The sequence below is a fragment of the Oryza sativa genome, chromosome 1, assembly GCF_034140825.1.
Source record: "Oryza sativa Japonica Group chromosome 1, ASM3414082v1".
Classification (NCBI taxonomy): Eukaryota; Viridiplantae; Streptophyta; class Magnoliopsida; order Poales; family Poaceae; genus Oryza; species Oryza sativa.
Window position 1 is genome coordinate 9,885,538 of NC_089035.1, and position 17,001 is coordinate 9,902,538.

The 17,001-nt window shown below is 41.0% G+C and overlaps 3 protein-coding genes across 3 annotated transcripts; all 3 read left to right on the forward strand.

The window, feature by feature from the left end:
• The first annotated feature begins 1,957 nt into the window (after positions 1-1,957).
• LOC4326901 (magnesium-protoporphyrin IX monomethyl ester [oxidative] cyclase, chloroplastic) lies at positions 1,958-4,117 on the forward strand. Its single transcript, XM_015766623.3, has 5 exons — positions 1,958-2,472; positions 2,572-2,636; positions 2,829-3,156; positions 3,259-3,357; positions 3,580-4,117. The coding sequence occupies exons 1-5, from the start codon at positions 2,002-2,004 to the stop codon at positions 3,841-3,843; spliced, it is 1,227 nt and encodes a 408-aa protein (XP_015622109.1). The 5' UTR covers positions 1,958-2,001; the 3' UTR covers positions 3,844-4,117.
• A 1,874-nt stretch (positions 4,118-5,991) lies between these two features.
• LOC4326902 (COP9 signalosome complex subunit 2) lies at positions 5,992-13,096 on the forward strand. The gene is made up of 12 exons (NM_001408981.1): positions 5,992-6,113; positions 6,202-6,294; positions 8,673-8,751; positions 10,074-10,314; positions 10,397-10,471; positions 10,563-10,697; positions 11,237-11,424; positions 11,518-11,586; positions 11,663-11,753; positions 11,865-11,999; positions 12,426-12,538; positions 12,623-13,096. The coding sequence occupies exons 1-12, from the start codon at positions 6,104-6,106 to the stop codon at positions 12,711-12,713; spliced, it is 1,320 nt and encodes a 439-aa protein (NP_001395910.1). The 5' UTR covers positions 5,992-6,103; the 3' UTR covers positions 12,714-13,096.
• A 2,108-nt stretch (positions 13,097-15,204) lies between these two features.
• Positions 15,205-16,900, forward strand: LOC4326903 (calmodulin-3-like). The gene is made up of 2 exons (NM_001408980.1): positions 15,205-15,387; positions 16,169-16,900. The coding sequence occupies exons 1-2, from the start codon at positions 15,312-15,314 to the stop codon at positions 16,540-16,542; spliced, it is 450 nt and encodes a 149-aa protein (NP_001395909.1). The 5' UTR covers positions 15,205-15,311; the 3' UTR covers positions 16,543-16,900.
• The last annotated feature ends 101 nt before the right edge of the window (positions 16,901-17,001 follow it).

The following is a 17,001-nucleotide window of genomic DNA, read 5'->3' on the forward strand; positions in this document are numbered from 1 at the left end:
AGGGTTTTACCGGTTCGTGTTACTTAAATCCTATGTGGCATGGGTGCATAACTTCATCTATTAGTGTTGAGTTCGGGAGTAAGGATTAATTGGGGACCCTCTCGCTCCCAACACGTAAAACGGAGTAATAGTTAGTGTATGATTTATTAAGTATTAGCTAAAATAAGTTAAAAATAGATTAATATGATTTTTAAAGCAACTTTACTATAGATTTTTTTTTTACAAAATATGCATCGTGGAGTAGTTTGGGAAGCGTGTGCGTGGAAAATAATAGAGGTGAGTTGGGAAAGGTGGGAGAAAGAACACAACCTAGGATTTAAATCATAGGTTTACGAATATCACATGTAATTAGGTTTCCATGTAAGAGCAAGTTTAATAGTATAGCCAACTACTAGCTCCGGATCATCTATAGTCAATTATAGTCAATTTATACAATAGTTATCTATAAACATATACTACACTTTTAATATCTGGTCCCATTTATCATACACACATTGCGTCTTAGAGTCTGTGCTGTAGCTGGCTACAAATCTGTAGCCCGCAGCTCTCCTCTCTCCTCCTTTAGAGCAGGTACAATAGCAGGCTATAAGCCAGCTATAAACATAATTTAAGGAGATAAAACATGAGAGAGGAGAGCAACGGGCTACAGATTTGTAGCCAGCTGTAGCACGGACTCCAAGACGCAGTGTGTGTATGACAGGTGGAACCAGATATTAATAGTGTAGTATGTAACTATTGTATGAATTGGCTATTAAATTGATTGTATGTGATATGGAGCTAGTAGTTGGCTATACTATTAACTTGCTCTTAGAGCAAGGTCAATAGTGTAGCTAGCAGTAGGCTCTAAAATTTTGTCATGTCTCAGGTAGAGCTAACTTAAAGAGCAATTTATATAATAAACTAACTACAAGTTAGTTATAAGCTACATTGGTTCAAACGAATTAACAAGCGGTAGGACCCACAAACGAATTTTTTTTATTGTATCTCCTAGCCGATACAGCGTGAGGCGCTGTGCAAGCACCGGCTTCTTTCTCAATATGTGATTTTCTTTCCTTAATCTCGTTTTAGGATGATTGATAAGTTTTAGAGCCTTCCTAATAGCACTATTGTACTTGCTCTTATCTCCTTAAAATATATTTATAGCTGACTTATAGCTTGCTATTGTATACCTACTGTAATAAGGTAATAAGGTTGTTCAACGCTGCTGATTGTAGCAGCGATGCTAACTACAAGTGTGCCACAGTTAGCCAAATTCCTTGAAGACACCCACACTTGAACAAGTTACATGGATGCAGCGCAGCGAACAGTCCTAGTATATGCTGTTTGCGCAACTTGCCAACTTCTCAAGATTTTGATATAGGGTGCGCTCGTTCCCACGGACAAACGCCCCCACCACCTCGTTTTTCACGCGCACGCTTCCCAAGCTGTTAAACGGTGTGTTTTTTTGTTAAAAGTTTATATATAAAAGTTGCTTAAAAAATTAGATAATACTTAATTAATCACGTGCTAATGGCCTGCTCCGTTTTCCGTGCCAGAGGGGTTATTCCCCCACCCTCACTCTCGATCGGGCCCATAGTCTCTCCATAGATGAGCTTTGAAGAATTGCTATCCAATTGCTATATGCTCAAAAAGAAAACAGTAAGATTTTCTCCTAAACAAAGAAAAAAAAGGGGCAAAAAGAGCATTCTCAAAAAAACCAGCAAACACAACAACTTGTTTTGCCCAGAAAAACAATAAACACTATTCCAACTTGTAAAAGAAACCAAAAGAAATAATATTTTAAATGGAGGCAATAATAATAATGAAAAGGGAAGGAGATGAGCTAGCGGTTAGATTGCACTCTGTTACACATGGCGAGCCCCCATTAGATAGCCGTAGATTACACCTCATCTCTCGCCACCTTATCTCATCCATCCGTCCCACCATGTATATACCCGCCCACCACCTCCCCTCCCCCAAAACTCTTCTTCCCCCTCCCGCCCCGGCCAGGTGTTTGACGAAATGGCCTCCTCCGCCATGGAGCTCTCCCTCCTCAACCCGGCGGCAATGCGCGGCCTCTCCGCCGCCAAGCCCCGCGTCGTGTCTTCCAGGCGCATCGTGCGGTTCCGCGTGGCGTCGTCAGCCGCGGCGCCGCCCGCGGCGAAGCCCGGGACGCCCAAGAAGCGCGGGAAGACGGAGATCCAGGAGACGCTGCTGACGCCGCGGTTCTACACCACGGACTTCGACGAGATGGAGCGGCTGTTCAACGCCGAGATCAACAAGCAGCTCAACCAGGAGGAGTTCGACGCGCTGCTGCAGGAGTTCAAGACGGACTATAACCAGACCCACTTCGTCCGCAACCCGGAGTTCAAGGCCGCCGCCGACAAGATGGAGGGGCCTCTCAGGCAGATCTTCGTCGAGTTCCTCGAGCGCTCCTGCACCGCGGAGTTCTCCGGGTTCCTCCTCTACAAGGAGCTCGGCCGCAGGCTCAAGGTTCGTAGTTGCAGTCTAGCTTCTTGCTTTGCATTTCACCGAGCACCTGGTGGGCGCTTGCTAATGCTCCTTTTTTTTTCTTTTTTTTTTTTTTTGCAGAAAACAAACCCAGTGGTGGCTGAGATCTTCTCGCTCATGTCCAGGGATGAGGCCCGGCACGCTGGGTAAGTAGTAGTAACACACTCTAAATTATTTCCTTGCACAATGACACAATGTGATTGCAAGCAGCCATTACAACTCAAATTGAACTGTACCATGACTAGAGAAAATATTTAAGCTTCAGTTTTAGGGCGTCCATTTCAACTCAATTGAGTAAGCAATTCAACTGAATTGTCTGCATGATTTATGCTGTTCAGGTTCTTGAACAAGGGGCTGTCTGATTTCAACTTGGCACTGGACCTCGGGTTCTTGACCAAGGCTAGGAAGTACACCTTCTTCAAGCCCAAGTTCATCTTCTACGCGACCTACCTGTCGGAGAAGATTGGGTACTGGAGGTACATCACCATCTTCAGGCACCTCAAGGCGAACCCGGAGTACCAGGTGTACCCCATCTTCAAGTACTTTGAGAACTGGTGCCAGGATGAGAACCGTCACGGTGATTTCTTCTCCGCGCTGCTCAAGGCGCAGCCGCAGTTCCTCAACGACTGGAAGGCCAAGCTCTGGTCACGGTTCTTCTGCCTCTCGGTAATCTCCGAGCTATTCCGTTGTTTGCATGGACCAACAGTTCACACTGAAGATTGTTACTGTGCTCCTCTTCTAACAGTTTTTGTGTGTGATCCTTTGCAGGTGTATGTGACCATGTACCTAAATGATTGCCAACGTACTACATTCTATGAAGGGATTGGTCTGGACACCAAAGAATTCGACATGCATGTGATAATTGAGGTAAGAAAATCAACTTCCTTTTCTTGTTTACAAAATTAATTATGTGCCCTACTTTACTGTAGTCCAGACTGTTTCAGAAGAATTGCTGAATATTAAAACAATTTCATTATGCAATGGGTGCAGACCATTTTATGCTTTACTTATATGCTTAGGAGAATGTTTTTAATTTTTGTATACTGAAATGACCACACTGATGATACAATCTGTGCATTTTTTTGGCAGACCAACCGCACAACAGCAAGGATTTTCCCCGCTGTTCTTGACGTCGAGAACCCTGAATTCAAGAGGAAGTTAGACAGGATGGTGGAGATCAACAAAAAGATCATTGCCATAGGCGAGTCTGACGATATCCCCCTGGTGAAGAACCTGAAGAGGATTCCTCACGTTGCCGCTCTGGTGTCTGAGATCATTGCTGCGTACCTCATGCCCCCAATCGAGTCTGGCTCTGTTGATTTCGCTGAATTCGAGCCCCAGCTTGTCTACTGATTCTGTAGGAAGACCATCTCCAGCTTTTTTTTCCTTCAAAAAGGAATGCTGATATTTTCTGCCTGAGGGGCTTCGAACGGTGAGATGATGGGTGGTTAGCAGAATCTGCACCTCGTGTGTTCCTTTGTAAAGTATTGAGACTTCAACAATGTACCATTTGGCAAAGGTTTTGTTATGATCTCCATTTAAGTGGCAGTGAACTGCATCACAGTGGGGGTTACAGTTTTCCAACAGAAGGGTAATTATATGATGTTTTGGGGTTGTTGATACTTCATACTTAAGTTCCTTAGCATCCTAAGTATCTCTTAGCTGTGCTCTGCATTATGGCATAATGTTTGGTCTTGGTGAAGGTGAATAGTGACGCCAACTACTGAAAACCTGGACAATGCAAGTGTTGGAAGATGTTGTAAATGTTGGATCTAACATGACACGCACCCACCTATTGTTGCCATAGTTCGTGAGCCGCAATCTCTATTTTTGTCGGAAAGGAAAAGAGTATTAATCTTTACTATCACGACCGGAGAAGAATGCCGTTACAGTGCGATATGGTGCCGGGAACATTCCTGACGTGATAGCACGTTCAAGTGATAGACAAACTATTTTTTCAAGCAATTGCAGGGAGTTTCGATGTAATATTAGTAGCTTTCATGAGTTTTTGCTATGAAGCCTCAACAAGTTGAAAAGATACTCTGAGCAATTCAAACAAATCTTTGCGGATGTTGAAGAGTTTGTAGCAAGAACGGCATCACCACAGCGTATTTTAGTGTTGATGCAAAATACGTCGTGACGCATGAAGGCCTGGGAAATGTGTTTTACTCCAGTGCAGGTCCTAAATTTAGGGCTCAGAGCGTGTTAGTTAGTTTTGATCCTGCAACTAACAAGGATGATAGAAAGAAATGAACCAATTAACCGATACTGATATAGTGTGGAAGATGCAGGTCCGATGGTTAAAGCATACATCGTCAGGTATGTTTTCATGCAATGTTTCATTGGAGCTCATAATAATAATAACTCATTGGTTAGAACTCCAATGAAATTTTGCATGAAACATATCAGCTTACTAGAATTTAACTTATTATAGCAACAATCTAATAGATCGGACCTAACGAGACAATATAAGATTGAAGACAATAAGAAAAACCTATTTAGCCGATAGATCTACACAAACGTAATGGATATATCGATCAATCTAAAACAACATTATGATTAGAAATATACCACTTAGTTAGAATATCAAATCTAACCGAGAAAGTCCTAACTAAGCCGACACGACTCTAAGCAACGATGCAATGCTTGCATCAACTTGAATAGAATATTGGCCGATGGTGGGGCCATTGGAACTAGGCTTGACGGTGTAGCTGGCGGAGGATACAATGAAGGTCTATGGTGGCGGAGATGAGCCAAGGAAATGACGCTGTCCACGAAGATCCACACGGCGGGCGGAGGGTTGGGGGAAGGTGCTTGGAGTGCCTTGATGCTAGGCGGTAGGGACACGTGGGCACGCCGGAGGTGGTCGGTGACCGAGCTAACATGGTGGCCAGTGATGGCAAGCAACGCGTCAACGATGACGACGGTGGTGTGCGAGGTGGAAAACGGAGAGACGAGAAAGAGTGTCCACAAAGCAAACGCGCCCACTAAAGAACTGTACCGAATTTTATTGTTAACAGTTAGCCACTTGGGAGCTGTGAAAGGAATGAAATGCTGGAGTATACTACGCAATTAGAACAAATAATAACCTTAATCATCGCCTGCATCGGTGAAGAGGCATGGACATGCATATGGTGAAAGCAATAAATTAGAGTGATAAATACCGGGAGAGTGTGCATGCCCTATTTTTAACATAACCCCAACGCAACCACTCTTCTCTACTACAATCGTTACTCGCTTTTAAATCAAAATCATCAATTTCTGCTTTATTAACCCAACATGAAAAATCAATCAACCTAAAAAAACACAACATGAAAAATCCCCTGAGAAATCCAAACATTTGCCTGTTTTTTCGTGAAAAAAAAGGGAGAGAGAGAGCATCCTATTATTCAGGTGTATTCCGTCTCCGTCTTAAAATCCCTAACTTCCCAGGGGCTTATACGCAAAAGTCGCCCCCTCCCTTCGTCCTCTCCTCTCTTCTCTCTCCGCATCCGCCTCCGCAACTGCAAACCGCTGCGGTCTCGGAAACCCTAGCTCTCGCCCCCTCCCCTCCCTCTCCGCCCGTCGCCGCGCGGGTCGCCTCCTCCTCTCCGCCGCCACCGCCGCCGCTGACATGGGCTCCGGTAATCCCCGATATCCCGATTCGCGCCCTCGCTCGATTGTCGTTTCCGCACCCCCTTCTCTCATCCCCGTGATCGGTTCCTTTTCCAGATGCGGACATGGAGGATTACGGGTTCGAGTACTCCGACGACGAGCCGGAGGAGCAGGATGTTGACATCGAGAACCAGTACTACAACTCCAAAGGTTCGCTTCCAATCTCTTTCATTCTTGTGTTTCCTCGGCGGTGCGTTTTCTCGGACCCTGTGTATGTAGTGTGGTAGTGTAGTATTCGAGGAGAGGCCACCATGATTGTGTGCCAGCCAAATCCCTGATTTTTAGCTGTTCTCTTAGGGTTCCCTTCTATGATGCATGTATGTATGTTGCTTTGCTTTTGCGTGTAATTGCCGGTTTAACTGTGACTTTGTTGATGGGCATGTATGTATATTTTTCTTGAATTTCTTAGGACGTTTTTTTTTAAACCTGACCATGAATATCCTACACCATCAGAATCTTAATAAAGTGAAAGTACTACTTGCTTATTTCCACCGACTGTGTGGTTAGTCCTATTGTGTCCCTTGTAATTAAGAACTAACATTTTGGTTCTGCGAAAAAAAAACACTTCCCAACTAAAAAGGGACATTTAGTTTGTATGAAAACTGAATACCTGATAGTTGTTGCTTCATGAGCTTATAAATCATGCCACTATTAAAATACAAAGACTTAGTTGGGCATGTGCATTGTTTTCTTTGAATACATCTGATTGAACTGCCTTTACCTTTCTGTGTATGGAACATTTGGAAAGATTTTTTTTTAATGATTCACTTTCTACTTTTATGAAAGATAATCTTCACTGCTATAATTTTACATGACTAAATTAATTTGAGGATCGATAATTTCTTGGAATTCATCATTTGCTTCTAAAGATCAACGTAGAATTTTCTAGCCTTATAAAGGAGGTTAAATTAATGCCACCAGTTGTTATAAACATAAGGGCTTTACAAATTTGTGCACATAATCTTAACAGGCGGACTACTAATTATGCAGTGTCTTTCCTCAAAAAAAAAAAAGAAGGAAAAAAGCCGATATGTTTGTACAAACCCAATCATGGTTGTTGTGGCATCGCCTAGACAATGCCCTTTTCTTGATCTGGCCTTTTCTTCACTCCGGTAGTTAAGAACCTAGGTCCAGAGTCTGGCCTGCACATCTTACCGATGCCTATACAGTGCCAGTTAGGTGGTGCACCCATCTTTTGGATCAGGGAAGGGAAAAACTGAAGAGGAGGCCCAAGGACTAGTTCTCGCAACATTGAAGAGTCACACTATGTTCCAATTTACCAATACGGAAAATAGAGTTTCTCTAGTAATTGCGCTCTTAGACAACTACCATTTGGATAGGCAGGGACAATTAATCCATAGTTACGTGAATAATGGAATGCATGGGGATCCAAAAAAGGAAAACAAAAATTTCTATGATATCCTTCTTTTCCATGGATATGTATTAAGTGCAATAGTGATGATTCATTCTTGTAAAGTAGTGTATCTGAGATGGCAATTGGGATCTATAATAGAGGGCTGCCTATGCCCAAAACCGATGATTCACTTACCTTACTCCATGAGTGCCCCTTCTTTTTTAGAAAGACGGGTCTCACTTATCAAAAGTCATAGCAGTGGCATCTAGGAGAGTAGGAGGCCTGAGGAGGATGCTGGCAGAGGCTTACCTTGCCTTGGCCATATATGTGGTCATCCAGGATATGCTAGCTGTCCATGGCGAGCATCTGGGTGGGGTCAGCTGGCAGTGTCACGTGACTGTGTGAGGGAGGGGGCGTTAACGAGTGTGCATGGCCTATGGTGGAGTAGGTATAGAGAAAAGAAGGTTAAGAGAAGGAATAACCGAAGAAGGGAAGGTGTGGTGTACTGGTGTTGTTGGCGCAGCAATGCTGTCACTGTCTCCAATTATCCATTGCTGCTTCTCATTTGCTCTGCTAACCTGCTAAGCTTGATTTTCTTCTTTCTGCTCAGCTTTGCTCATGTATTCTCCTCTACTAAAGCTCACCTTACCTTGCATTGGGGATGCCAAGGTGGCCGCTTGGACGCCGTTGCATCCTCAAGTGCTGTGGCTGTCGGTTTGTCCCATGACGACCTTGGAATCAAATTGATCACAAATAGTGTTATCTGGCAGAAAAAAAAAAACTCCCTCTATTGATTTTTATTAGGCATATGCCCGCTTTCGAGAAGTAAAATTTCGTAGATTTTGGTCAACAATTAGTCAAAATATTTTTAAAAAGTTAGTTTTATGGCTATTATGATTATATTTTATTATGTGAAATGAATAGTCAAAGTTTAATCTTGAAGTTTTTTTTTTTCAAAATAAAATATGCCCTAAAAAGCCAACAGAGGTAGATGAATTATGGCTACTCCTATTTCTTGTTTCTGAAATGGAAAGCTAGTTCATATGGTCTGTGAGGTGGGAGCATGGGGATTCTTGCATAAATTGTGTTTGTCTTTTGTTACCACACAATTACAAATGCTACTTCATGTATATGCTGCTTTATGATATGACATTGCTCAAATATCTTATTACAGGTATGGTTGAGACAGACCCTGAGGGTGCACTTGCTGGCTTCGATCAAGTAGTACGTATGGAGCCTGAAAAGGCTGAATGGTAAGCCTTATATAACATTTTACTAGTTGATACCCTGCTGAAATATCTTATTACGCATGTGGTAAGGAAGGTGTCATTTTGAACAAATTCTATGGTTGCAAAATGAAATAAAATATATAATTGAAAACATTCTTCTGGTGATGCCGTATTTTTAACTTTCACATTTAATATTTCATTCTTGAACGTCTGTATGCATCCTATTGGTTAGACATTAAAACCTTGCCTTCTGTGCGGTTCACAAAAGATGTTGGATTTTATTGTCTTGTGGGCTTGCCTAAAGTGTTGGGCTCAGCAGAATGAATCAAACACCCGAGGACCTTTAGTACCGTACCAAACCAGCAGCCTTCGCGCCAAGCGACGACCGCCCTTGTCCCTTTCCTTTTTCCATTCTGCCTACTTCTTAGCTTTGTTCCGTCAGTCTAAGGCAAAGCTTAAGTGGTTCGCCTACCTATCCATCTGTGCCACTGAGTACTCATTCAAAGGTAGAGAATAAGAGGGGTGATATGGCTTTCACCATGTAAGATAGATTTAGTAAGAACTACATTTACTGGGGATCAATTGTATCTATAATGATGTCGATTTTAGTTGCTGTATAGGTCCATCTACAATATAAAGTTCCTGGACATATGAACTCTAAATTCTATTGGCATTCGACTGTCAACATGCCCATATGAGCTACTTGTTATCGTTAAGCTTCAGGGACTCCATACCTTCATGTACTTGTATGTTTTTTATGGTAGCACAGTGCCTGTATGCTGTTAAGACTTTCAATTAGATATAGTCTGTATTCTGATCCTACAAATGCCAAGATAATTGCCCTAAAAATTTAAAAATAAATAAGGTTTCATGAACCGGTCTTTTATATATTTGAATGAATGTGTGCATGGTGCAGTATTAGAAAAAAAATTACAAACAACAAATTCTTGTTTACGTAGATCCATCCACAGAAGATTAACAATTTAAGATATAACATGACATCACTAGCACCTACTCTTTGTGCAGTAAAGATGTATGAAAATTGTTTATCACAAACCATCAGCTCGAGCCTTCTCAAAGTTCAGACCTAAGATCTTAAAACCTCAGGTCATATTATGTTGACCAGGAATCCCCCCAGATTCCCAATATAGGATATGCTTGAGCCACAAATAGAATTCTAACTGAAGTATTAGTGGCCTTTTTGGAGGGCTGCATATTTTGATGGACATCCTTTTTTTTCAATGGTAATGTGTTATAAGTTGTCAGTGAAATCAAGTGTATCTGTATCCAACAGCCACTCATATTTTAGAGATCTGACGTCAGTTCTGTAACTCTTTTCTTTATAGGGGTTTCAAAGCTCTGAAACAAACAGTGAAGCTGTATTATAAGCTTGGGAAGTACAAAGAAATGATGGATGCCTATAGGGAGATGTTGACATACATCAAATCTGCTGTGACACGTAACTACAGTGAGAAATGTATAAACAACATTATGGATTTTGTCTCCGGATCAGCTAGTCAAAACTTCTCTCTTCTGCAAGAGTTCTACCAGACAACACTGAAAGCACTTGAAGAGGCAAAGAATGAGGTTCAGTTTCTTGCCTTATCCAAATTAGAATTTTATGTACCAAAAGATTGTTCTTTATACCTTGCTATTCTTTGCTGCGCAGAGATTATGGTTTAAGACAAACCTGAAGCTTTGCAAAATTTGGTTTGACATGGGGGAGTATGGCCGGATGAGCAAGGTGCTTATACAAGTTTCTCTAGTCAATTGGTTTTCTTTACATATTCTGCAGTCATTACTCTAATTATTTTGCTCGTAACTTCTTCCTGTAGATACTGAAGGAGCTGCATAAATCTTGTCAAAGAGAAGATGGTTCTGATGATCAGAAGAAAGGCACACAACTTTTGGAAGTCTATGCTATTGAGATCCAAATGTACACTGAAACAAAGAACAACAAAAAATTGAAGGTAAGACATATTGTCAGTCTTTTTACACGTGATTATTTTGGATTACAGGTTACTACTGTTCAAGATTTTGTGTCAGTTTCTTGTTCAATATTGCAGTACTCTAGCTGTATATTTGTTAAAAAACACAGTTGACTGCAGCCAGAACGCAGATATAAAGATAACTTTTCATCCTTCTGCTGTTTTGCCGGTTTATTCCTTTGACAATAATTTGTATAGGTTGATATGTTACTGATACCAGGATATTTGCCACTGAGTATACAATTATACATTTGCATAATATGCTTGCCTGAAATCAGGTGGTATAGTGAGCACACAACTTCCTTGCTAAATTATTGATTTTCTACAGCTTTATAAAATAAAACCTACAAAGCTGATGCCTGTCTTTTGTACCTATTTTGGACAATATGTTTATAAGAGCATTGACTATATTTAGCCTATTTCATTTATAGTACTATGTTGACCCATATTGGGTTCAAACCTTTCTCCTGCCTTAGGCAGTTAGCATGAAATGCACTTTCTGAAGTGAACCTCTGCTGCAGGAACTATATACAAAAGCTCTTTCCATCAAATCAGCGATACCTCATCCAAGAATCATGGGTATAATTCGTGAATGTGGTGGAAAGATGCACATGGCTGAGAGGCAATGGGCAGATGCTGCAACTGATTTCTTTGAAGCATTCAAAAACTATGATGAAGCTGGCAATCCGCGGAGAATTCAATGCCTGAAGTAATCAAATCATCTGCATTTCTTTTCCATTTTAATTTCGTATATTGATAAATTTAGAACTTCCTCATCCTTTTTTATTGTACTGCATATTAGATATCTTGTTCTTGCAAATATGTTGATGGAATCTGAAGTGAATCCCTTTGATGGGCAAGAGGCTAAGCCGTAAGACATTTGATGATTCCCTCATAAATCTTGTATCTTAATTTCATGCCACCCTGTAACTCCTTGATGCTTTCAGGTACAAAAATGATCCTGAGATCCTCGCCATGACAAACTTGATTGCAGCATATCAGAAGAATGACATCATGGAATTTGAAAAGATTCTAAAGGTCAGTGTTATTGAACATTATCCATCTTGCTATTTTCTGCAGCAATTCTAAGCTAGTTATTCTGTTAATTGATTCTGGATTTCTGATGTGATTGTTACAAACAAAATTCAGAGCAACAGAAGAACAATAATGGACGATCCTTTCATCCGTAATTATATTGAGGACCTATTGAAGAACATCAGAACTCAAGTTCTGCTCAAGCTTATTAAGCCATATACTAGAATCAGGATTCCATTCATTTCACAGGTGAATACTCGCTCTCTTAAATGTTCATGATAATCTTTGCTGACAGAAATTGATGTGAGCTAAAGATTAGTATTTTGTCTAGATAATCTGTTCTTTGTCCAACACCAGATAATGTGCATTTGCTCAATACCAGAAGAATATGACAATATCTTGTGATAACAAATGGTGCATGAAAATTATTAGTAACATGGAACTTTGGTATATACTCGTGCTATTTTAGGAAGTTGCAAGAAATATAGTTTGAAGCTTGATCTTTTTCTGTCGTGTGCCCAAACTAGGTGATTCCAGTTCAATTGAAATCATGTGCGCTTAATCGTGCAGACCCTATGCTGTTCCTCACGGAGGTCTAGTTTTTTGTGAAATTTGCTTTCGTACAGTGTACAAGATGCCTTGTCATCGATTGTTCTGTCAATGTTTTGCATGTAGGAGCTAAATTTCCCAGAAAAGGATGTCGAGCAGCTCTTGGTCTCACTCATTCTGGATAACCGAATCCAGGGCCACATAGATCAGGTGAACAAGTTACTAGAACGTGGTGACAGGTGCGTATTCCCCCTGCTTTTTCCATCACATTGTTCTATCTATGCGATTGCTTTTCTGAAGGTGATCCGATTCGCATTTCGCAGGTCGAAGGGAATGAGGAAATACCAAGCCATAGACAAGTGGAATACTCAGCTGAAGAACATCTACCAAACGGTGTCCAACAGAGTTGGGTGAGAGAGATAGCAGGATGCCTGGGCTGCACTGCGCTTGGCACCTGCTTGCACGTTTTGTTGTGGTGGGTAAATGCAGCGAGTGTTTGGTGCGTGCATTACATTTGAGATAGGCTCTTGGATAGGTAAAGAAAAAAACAGTCTCGTGTATTAAACATGGTACTCTTTTGCGCGCCATGTGAAGATGCTGGGATTTTGTCCTGAACTGAATCTATCTGCAAATTCCAACCCCTCTGAAACTATACTAGCGTCAATGGCTCGAAACTTTTGGTTTTGTTGGCATTGCCGCACTAGCAAATTTTGGTATGGTAGAGAGAATGTTTGGTTCCGTGTAAAATATGCACCAGGTACAAGACATACTGCTAATATTGTGCCGTTGCCGAGTTCTGATAGTGTTGCCAACCAATCACTTTCAAATCAAACTAAACTACTGCTGCTTGTCTATGCTGCTCCCTCGTTGTCCGATTAATCGGACACATGAATTTTCAGATGAATCGGGGGAAAGCTTCTGAATTACTCCCTTCATTTCATATTTAAGTTGTTTGATTTTTTTTCTTAGTCAATTTTTTAGGTGTGATCAAGTTTATAGAGAAAATTAGTAACATTTTGAACACCAAATTAGTTTCATCAAATTTAACATTAAATATATTTTGATAGTATATTTATTTTGTATTAAAAATATTAGTATATTTTTCTACAAACTTGGTCAAACTTCAAAACTTTGTCTAAGAAAAAAAATCATGATTTTAGATCTAAACAATATCTTCCCTTCTCGGGCCATGATATCTGTCCTATAAAATCTATGTTTGCCGATGACAATGTTTAGAATCAAAAGTAGAATTTCTTCTTAAGGCTATACACAGTGGGCTTTTTTCCTAACATCCCCGCGGTGCTAGGGTGGACTTCCACCCCTATGTTCGCACTCAGTGAGGAGTCGTGTATCTCTATGGAGCCTACACGTTTCATGGCTCACCCGGGGCAGATCATTAGGTGGGATTCGCTTTGAATCCTATGTATGGACCCTATCTAAGACCACATGTAGTGTGGACTGTGGAGTATGTGTCTATTTAATGTCTTGCTCCTGCATGACACTTGAGGTTTGGCTAGAGCATGTCTTTGCACTGCTCGTTTTAAGTTGCTATGTAGCTTGTGCATGGACCCTACTTGAGACCACATACATTATGGAGTATATGTCTGTTCGATCAGTGTATTGGCCCTACATCTTGTTGAGGTCTAGCTAAAGCATATCTTGCATTGTTCTTGCCCTAAGTTGCTCTAGACAATGTGTACATGGACTTGTTGACCTCGTCTGATGCACATGACACATGCTAATTTTTGTTTTTAATTACTAAAGCCCATATAGGAGAAATGACGTCACCCCCTAGCCCAATAGTTAGAGCAAATCGTGTGCTATCAGACTGCAGAATGAAAAAGCCCATCAAGTAGCCTAGAATGGCCAGACACGCACTAAAGAACAAAAGATGCCTGCTCGATCGAGTTCTCTTCTTCTTCGTCTAGGCAAGAAGATGAAGGCAAGGAGTCTCCTTTTCTTTCCTACACCACTGACCAGCAAGCTCTCAATTTGCAAAGAGAACACACCACTTTAAGTGACAACGTGATCAATCTCAGCGAAGGATCCTATAGACCCCTAGCACCCTCCTCCCACCTTGGCCACCCAGTTTACACTATATTTTATGTCGACGACAACATCTAGCTATTTCTTATGCAGAGAAACAAGTTTCAAGCATTCAAATTGAATGTAGTTTCAATTTATTTATAATAGCTATCTTTATCTCAGTTTCTTAATTAGGGATTTCATTTAATCAGTTTTCCCCCAAAACATAGGGTTTCTAATTTGACAATTCATTTGAAAGCAATTGATAAACAAATGGTAGAGTTTGGAGGATGAATGCTTGAAGCTTGATAAACATGTACTACCAAACTTTTGCTAAGGCAACATTTAGCTCTACAATAACAAACCCTACAAATCACTATTAAATATAAATTGCTTGATATGTCAAGTACTAGATAGTTTTATTGTGATATACTATTATGTTTGGGACACCAGATCATTTTCGTTTTGGATTTACTATGATTGTTTAGGATCCTACTTGAGACCACATACACATAATACATAGTATTTGAGACCTAGCTAGTGCATGTACTCTGTCCATTCCCATTCCAAAATAGAGGCCGCTTTTGGATTAAAAAGTTTTCAAAAAAAAAGGAGTTTAGAAGTACCTTTTATCACATCAATTCAAAATTTTCTCTATCCTACCCCTTAAATATAGGTATTACAGTAATTTTTTTAAGCATTATTTTTTCTATATAACTTGGATCGATAACTATAGAATAGAAGGTAGTACCGAACCGTTCCTCCTACAGGCAATTCCCTCAACCTAAACCATTGGAAGAACGTGCCAAGTTGGAAGCCTAACCTAGCACTAGTCTTAGAAAAAACAGTAGAAATCGTGAGTTATCTCTGCAATAAAAAAGGAGGTAAGCCTACCCACACTGCAAGTCTCCAACTCGGGCAAGCTCTCCTCCCCCACGACTCCCCTCTCCTTCCTCTCTCTCTCGCTCGCGCGCGCCTGCGTCGCCAATGGCGGACCAGCTCACCGACGACCAGATCGCCGAGTTCAAGGAGGCCTTCAGCCTCTTCGACAAGGACGGCGACGGTAACCCCTGCCTCACCTCCCTCCCTCCCTCTCGTAATTTTGTTGCGGGAACCAGATCGATAGGCTGTCCGAAGCGAGATCGGCGATCTTTTTCTTGGGGGTTAATTAAATCGAACGCCCTGATCCGTCGTCTCCGTGTCCCGATTCTTGGTTTGCTGTAGGGATCCGGTTGGGATGCGTTTAGCTGCTCTGAAATCTCCGGATCTTTTGATAATATAGGCGTTGCTCGTCGGTTTGGGAGTAGATGCTGGTCGGTCAATCGCGTGATCCAGCGTAATTTTCTGGCCTTTTTGAGATTTGGGGCACTGGCTAGTGCCTGTTCGTAATGATTCGTGCTTGATTAGGTTTAGATGGGATAATTCTCACGAGTCCTCGTTTTCATTCCCATTGCAATAGTGTAGTAATTTGGGTTAGTCATCTCGTATGATAATACGACGACACTGTCCTGGTGTTTTTCTTGGATTTTCTACAGAAGATCTGTGGTGGTAGAGGATAAGAAGTTTACAATTAGCACTAACATGAGCTACTACTGTTTTCGATAATCTTTACATATATGATCAGGGAGTAATAATTAAGCAATTTTAGATAACACTTCGATTCTGTTCATTTCAAGTAGTGCTCAGCTTTTGGTCTTGTTTCTCTTTCTTTTATCAGTTTGTAAACAGCGACAAGCCTTGATGATCTAAAGCAGTACTGTGAATACTATGTAGTGATACACTGACACCTCGAGTTGAACGATTTTTAGACTTTGAGTGACATAGATAAAGTTATTTTCTTCCAGGTTGTATTACTACTAAGGAGTTGGGAACTGTCATGCGTTCGCTGGGGCAGAACCCAACTGAGGCAGAACTACAAGACATGATCAATGAGGTGGATGCTGACGGCAATGGAACAATCGATTTCCCTGAATTTCTCAACCTGATGGCCCGCAAGATGAAAGATACTGATTCTGAGGAAGAGCTCAAGGAGGCGTTCCGTGTGTTCGACAAGGACCAAAATGGTTTTATCTCTGCTGCTGAATTGCGTCACGTCATGACTAACCTTGGTGAGAAGCTGACAGATGAGGAGGTTGAAGAGATGATCCGTGAGGCCGATGTTGATGGTGATGGGCAGATCAACTACGATGAATTCGTTAAAGTCATGATGGCCAAGTAAGTTGAAGCATCATTTGGATCAACACAGGGGGAGTTCCAGTAGCCATACTGTCAGAGGCTAAAATTATCTTTATTAATTTTATGTTCAGATGTAATTTTGTGGGGATAGATATGTTCCAAACCGAAATTCTTGATATTCAGAGACATCCTATGCTGTAGACAATGCTTTCTGTTTGTTTGTGATTTTTCTGTTTGTGAAAAATGGCTCTGATCTTTGTGATTTTGTTTATTCAATTACTCTATGTTTGTTTCAACTTTTCAAGGGTGTAGCCATTCTGTTGTTAATCAAAACCATCCATGCTTGTGCTATATTCATTCTACCAATATTAATTTGGGTGATATACGATCATATTCTCATATTGACAATGTGATGAACACTTGATTCTCTCGTCTTACTGTGAGCTCATCAGTATCCCCGAGTTTTGGTCATGATCTTTAAATATGTTCTTACATATTTTAC

Bases quoted from the DNA above. Each gene is read 5' to 3' on its own strand.
- LOC4326901 (XM_015766623.3), top strand. From the start codon at position 2,002: ATGGCCTCCTCCGCCATGGAGCTCTCCCTCCTCAACCCGGCGGCAATG. The intron at 2,473-2,571 runs GTTCGTAGTTGC...TTTTTTTTGCAG, and splicing joins AGCTCGGCCGCAGGCTCAAG to AAAACAAACCCAGTGGTGGC. The intron at 2,637-2,828 runs GTAAGTAGTAGT...TATGCTGTTCAG, and splicing joins GATGAGGCCCGGCACGCTGG to GTTCTTGAACAAGGGGCTGT.
- LOC4326902 (NM_001408981.1), top strand. The intron at 6,295-8,672 runs GTTCGCTTCCAA...ATCTTATTACAG, and splicing joins CCAGTACTACAACTCCAAAG to GTATGGTTGAGACAGACCCT. The intron at 8,752-10,073 runs GTAAGCCTTATA...TTTTCTTTATAG, and splicing joins GAGCCTGAAAAGGCTGAATG to GGGTTTCAAAGCTCTGAAAC.
- LOC4326903 (NM_001408980.1), top strand. From the start codon at position 15,312: ATGGCGGACCAGCTCACCGACGACCAGATCGCCGAGTTCAAGGAGGCC. The intron at 15,388-16,168 runs GTAACCCCTGCC...ATTTTCTTCCAG, and splicing joins CTTCGACAAGGACGGCGACG to GTTGTATTACTACTAAGGAG.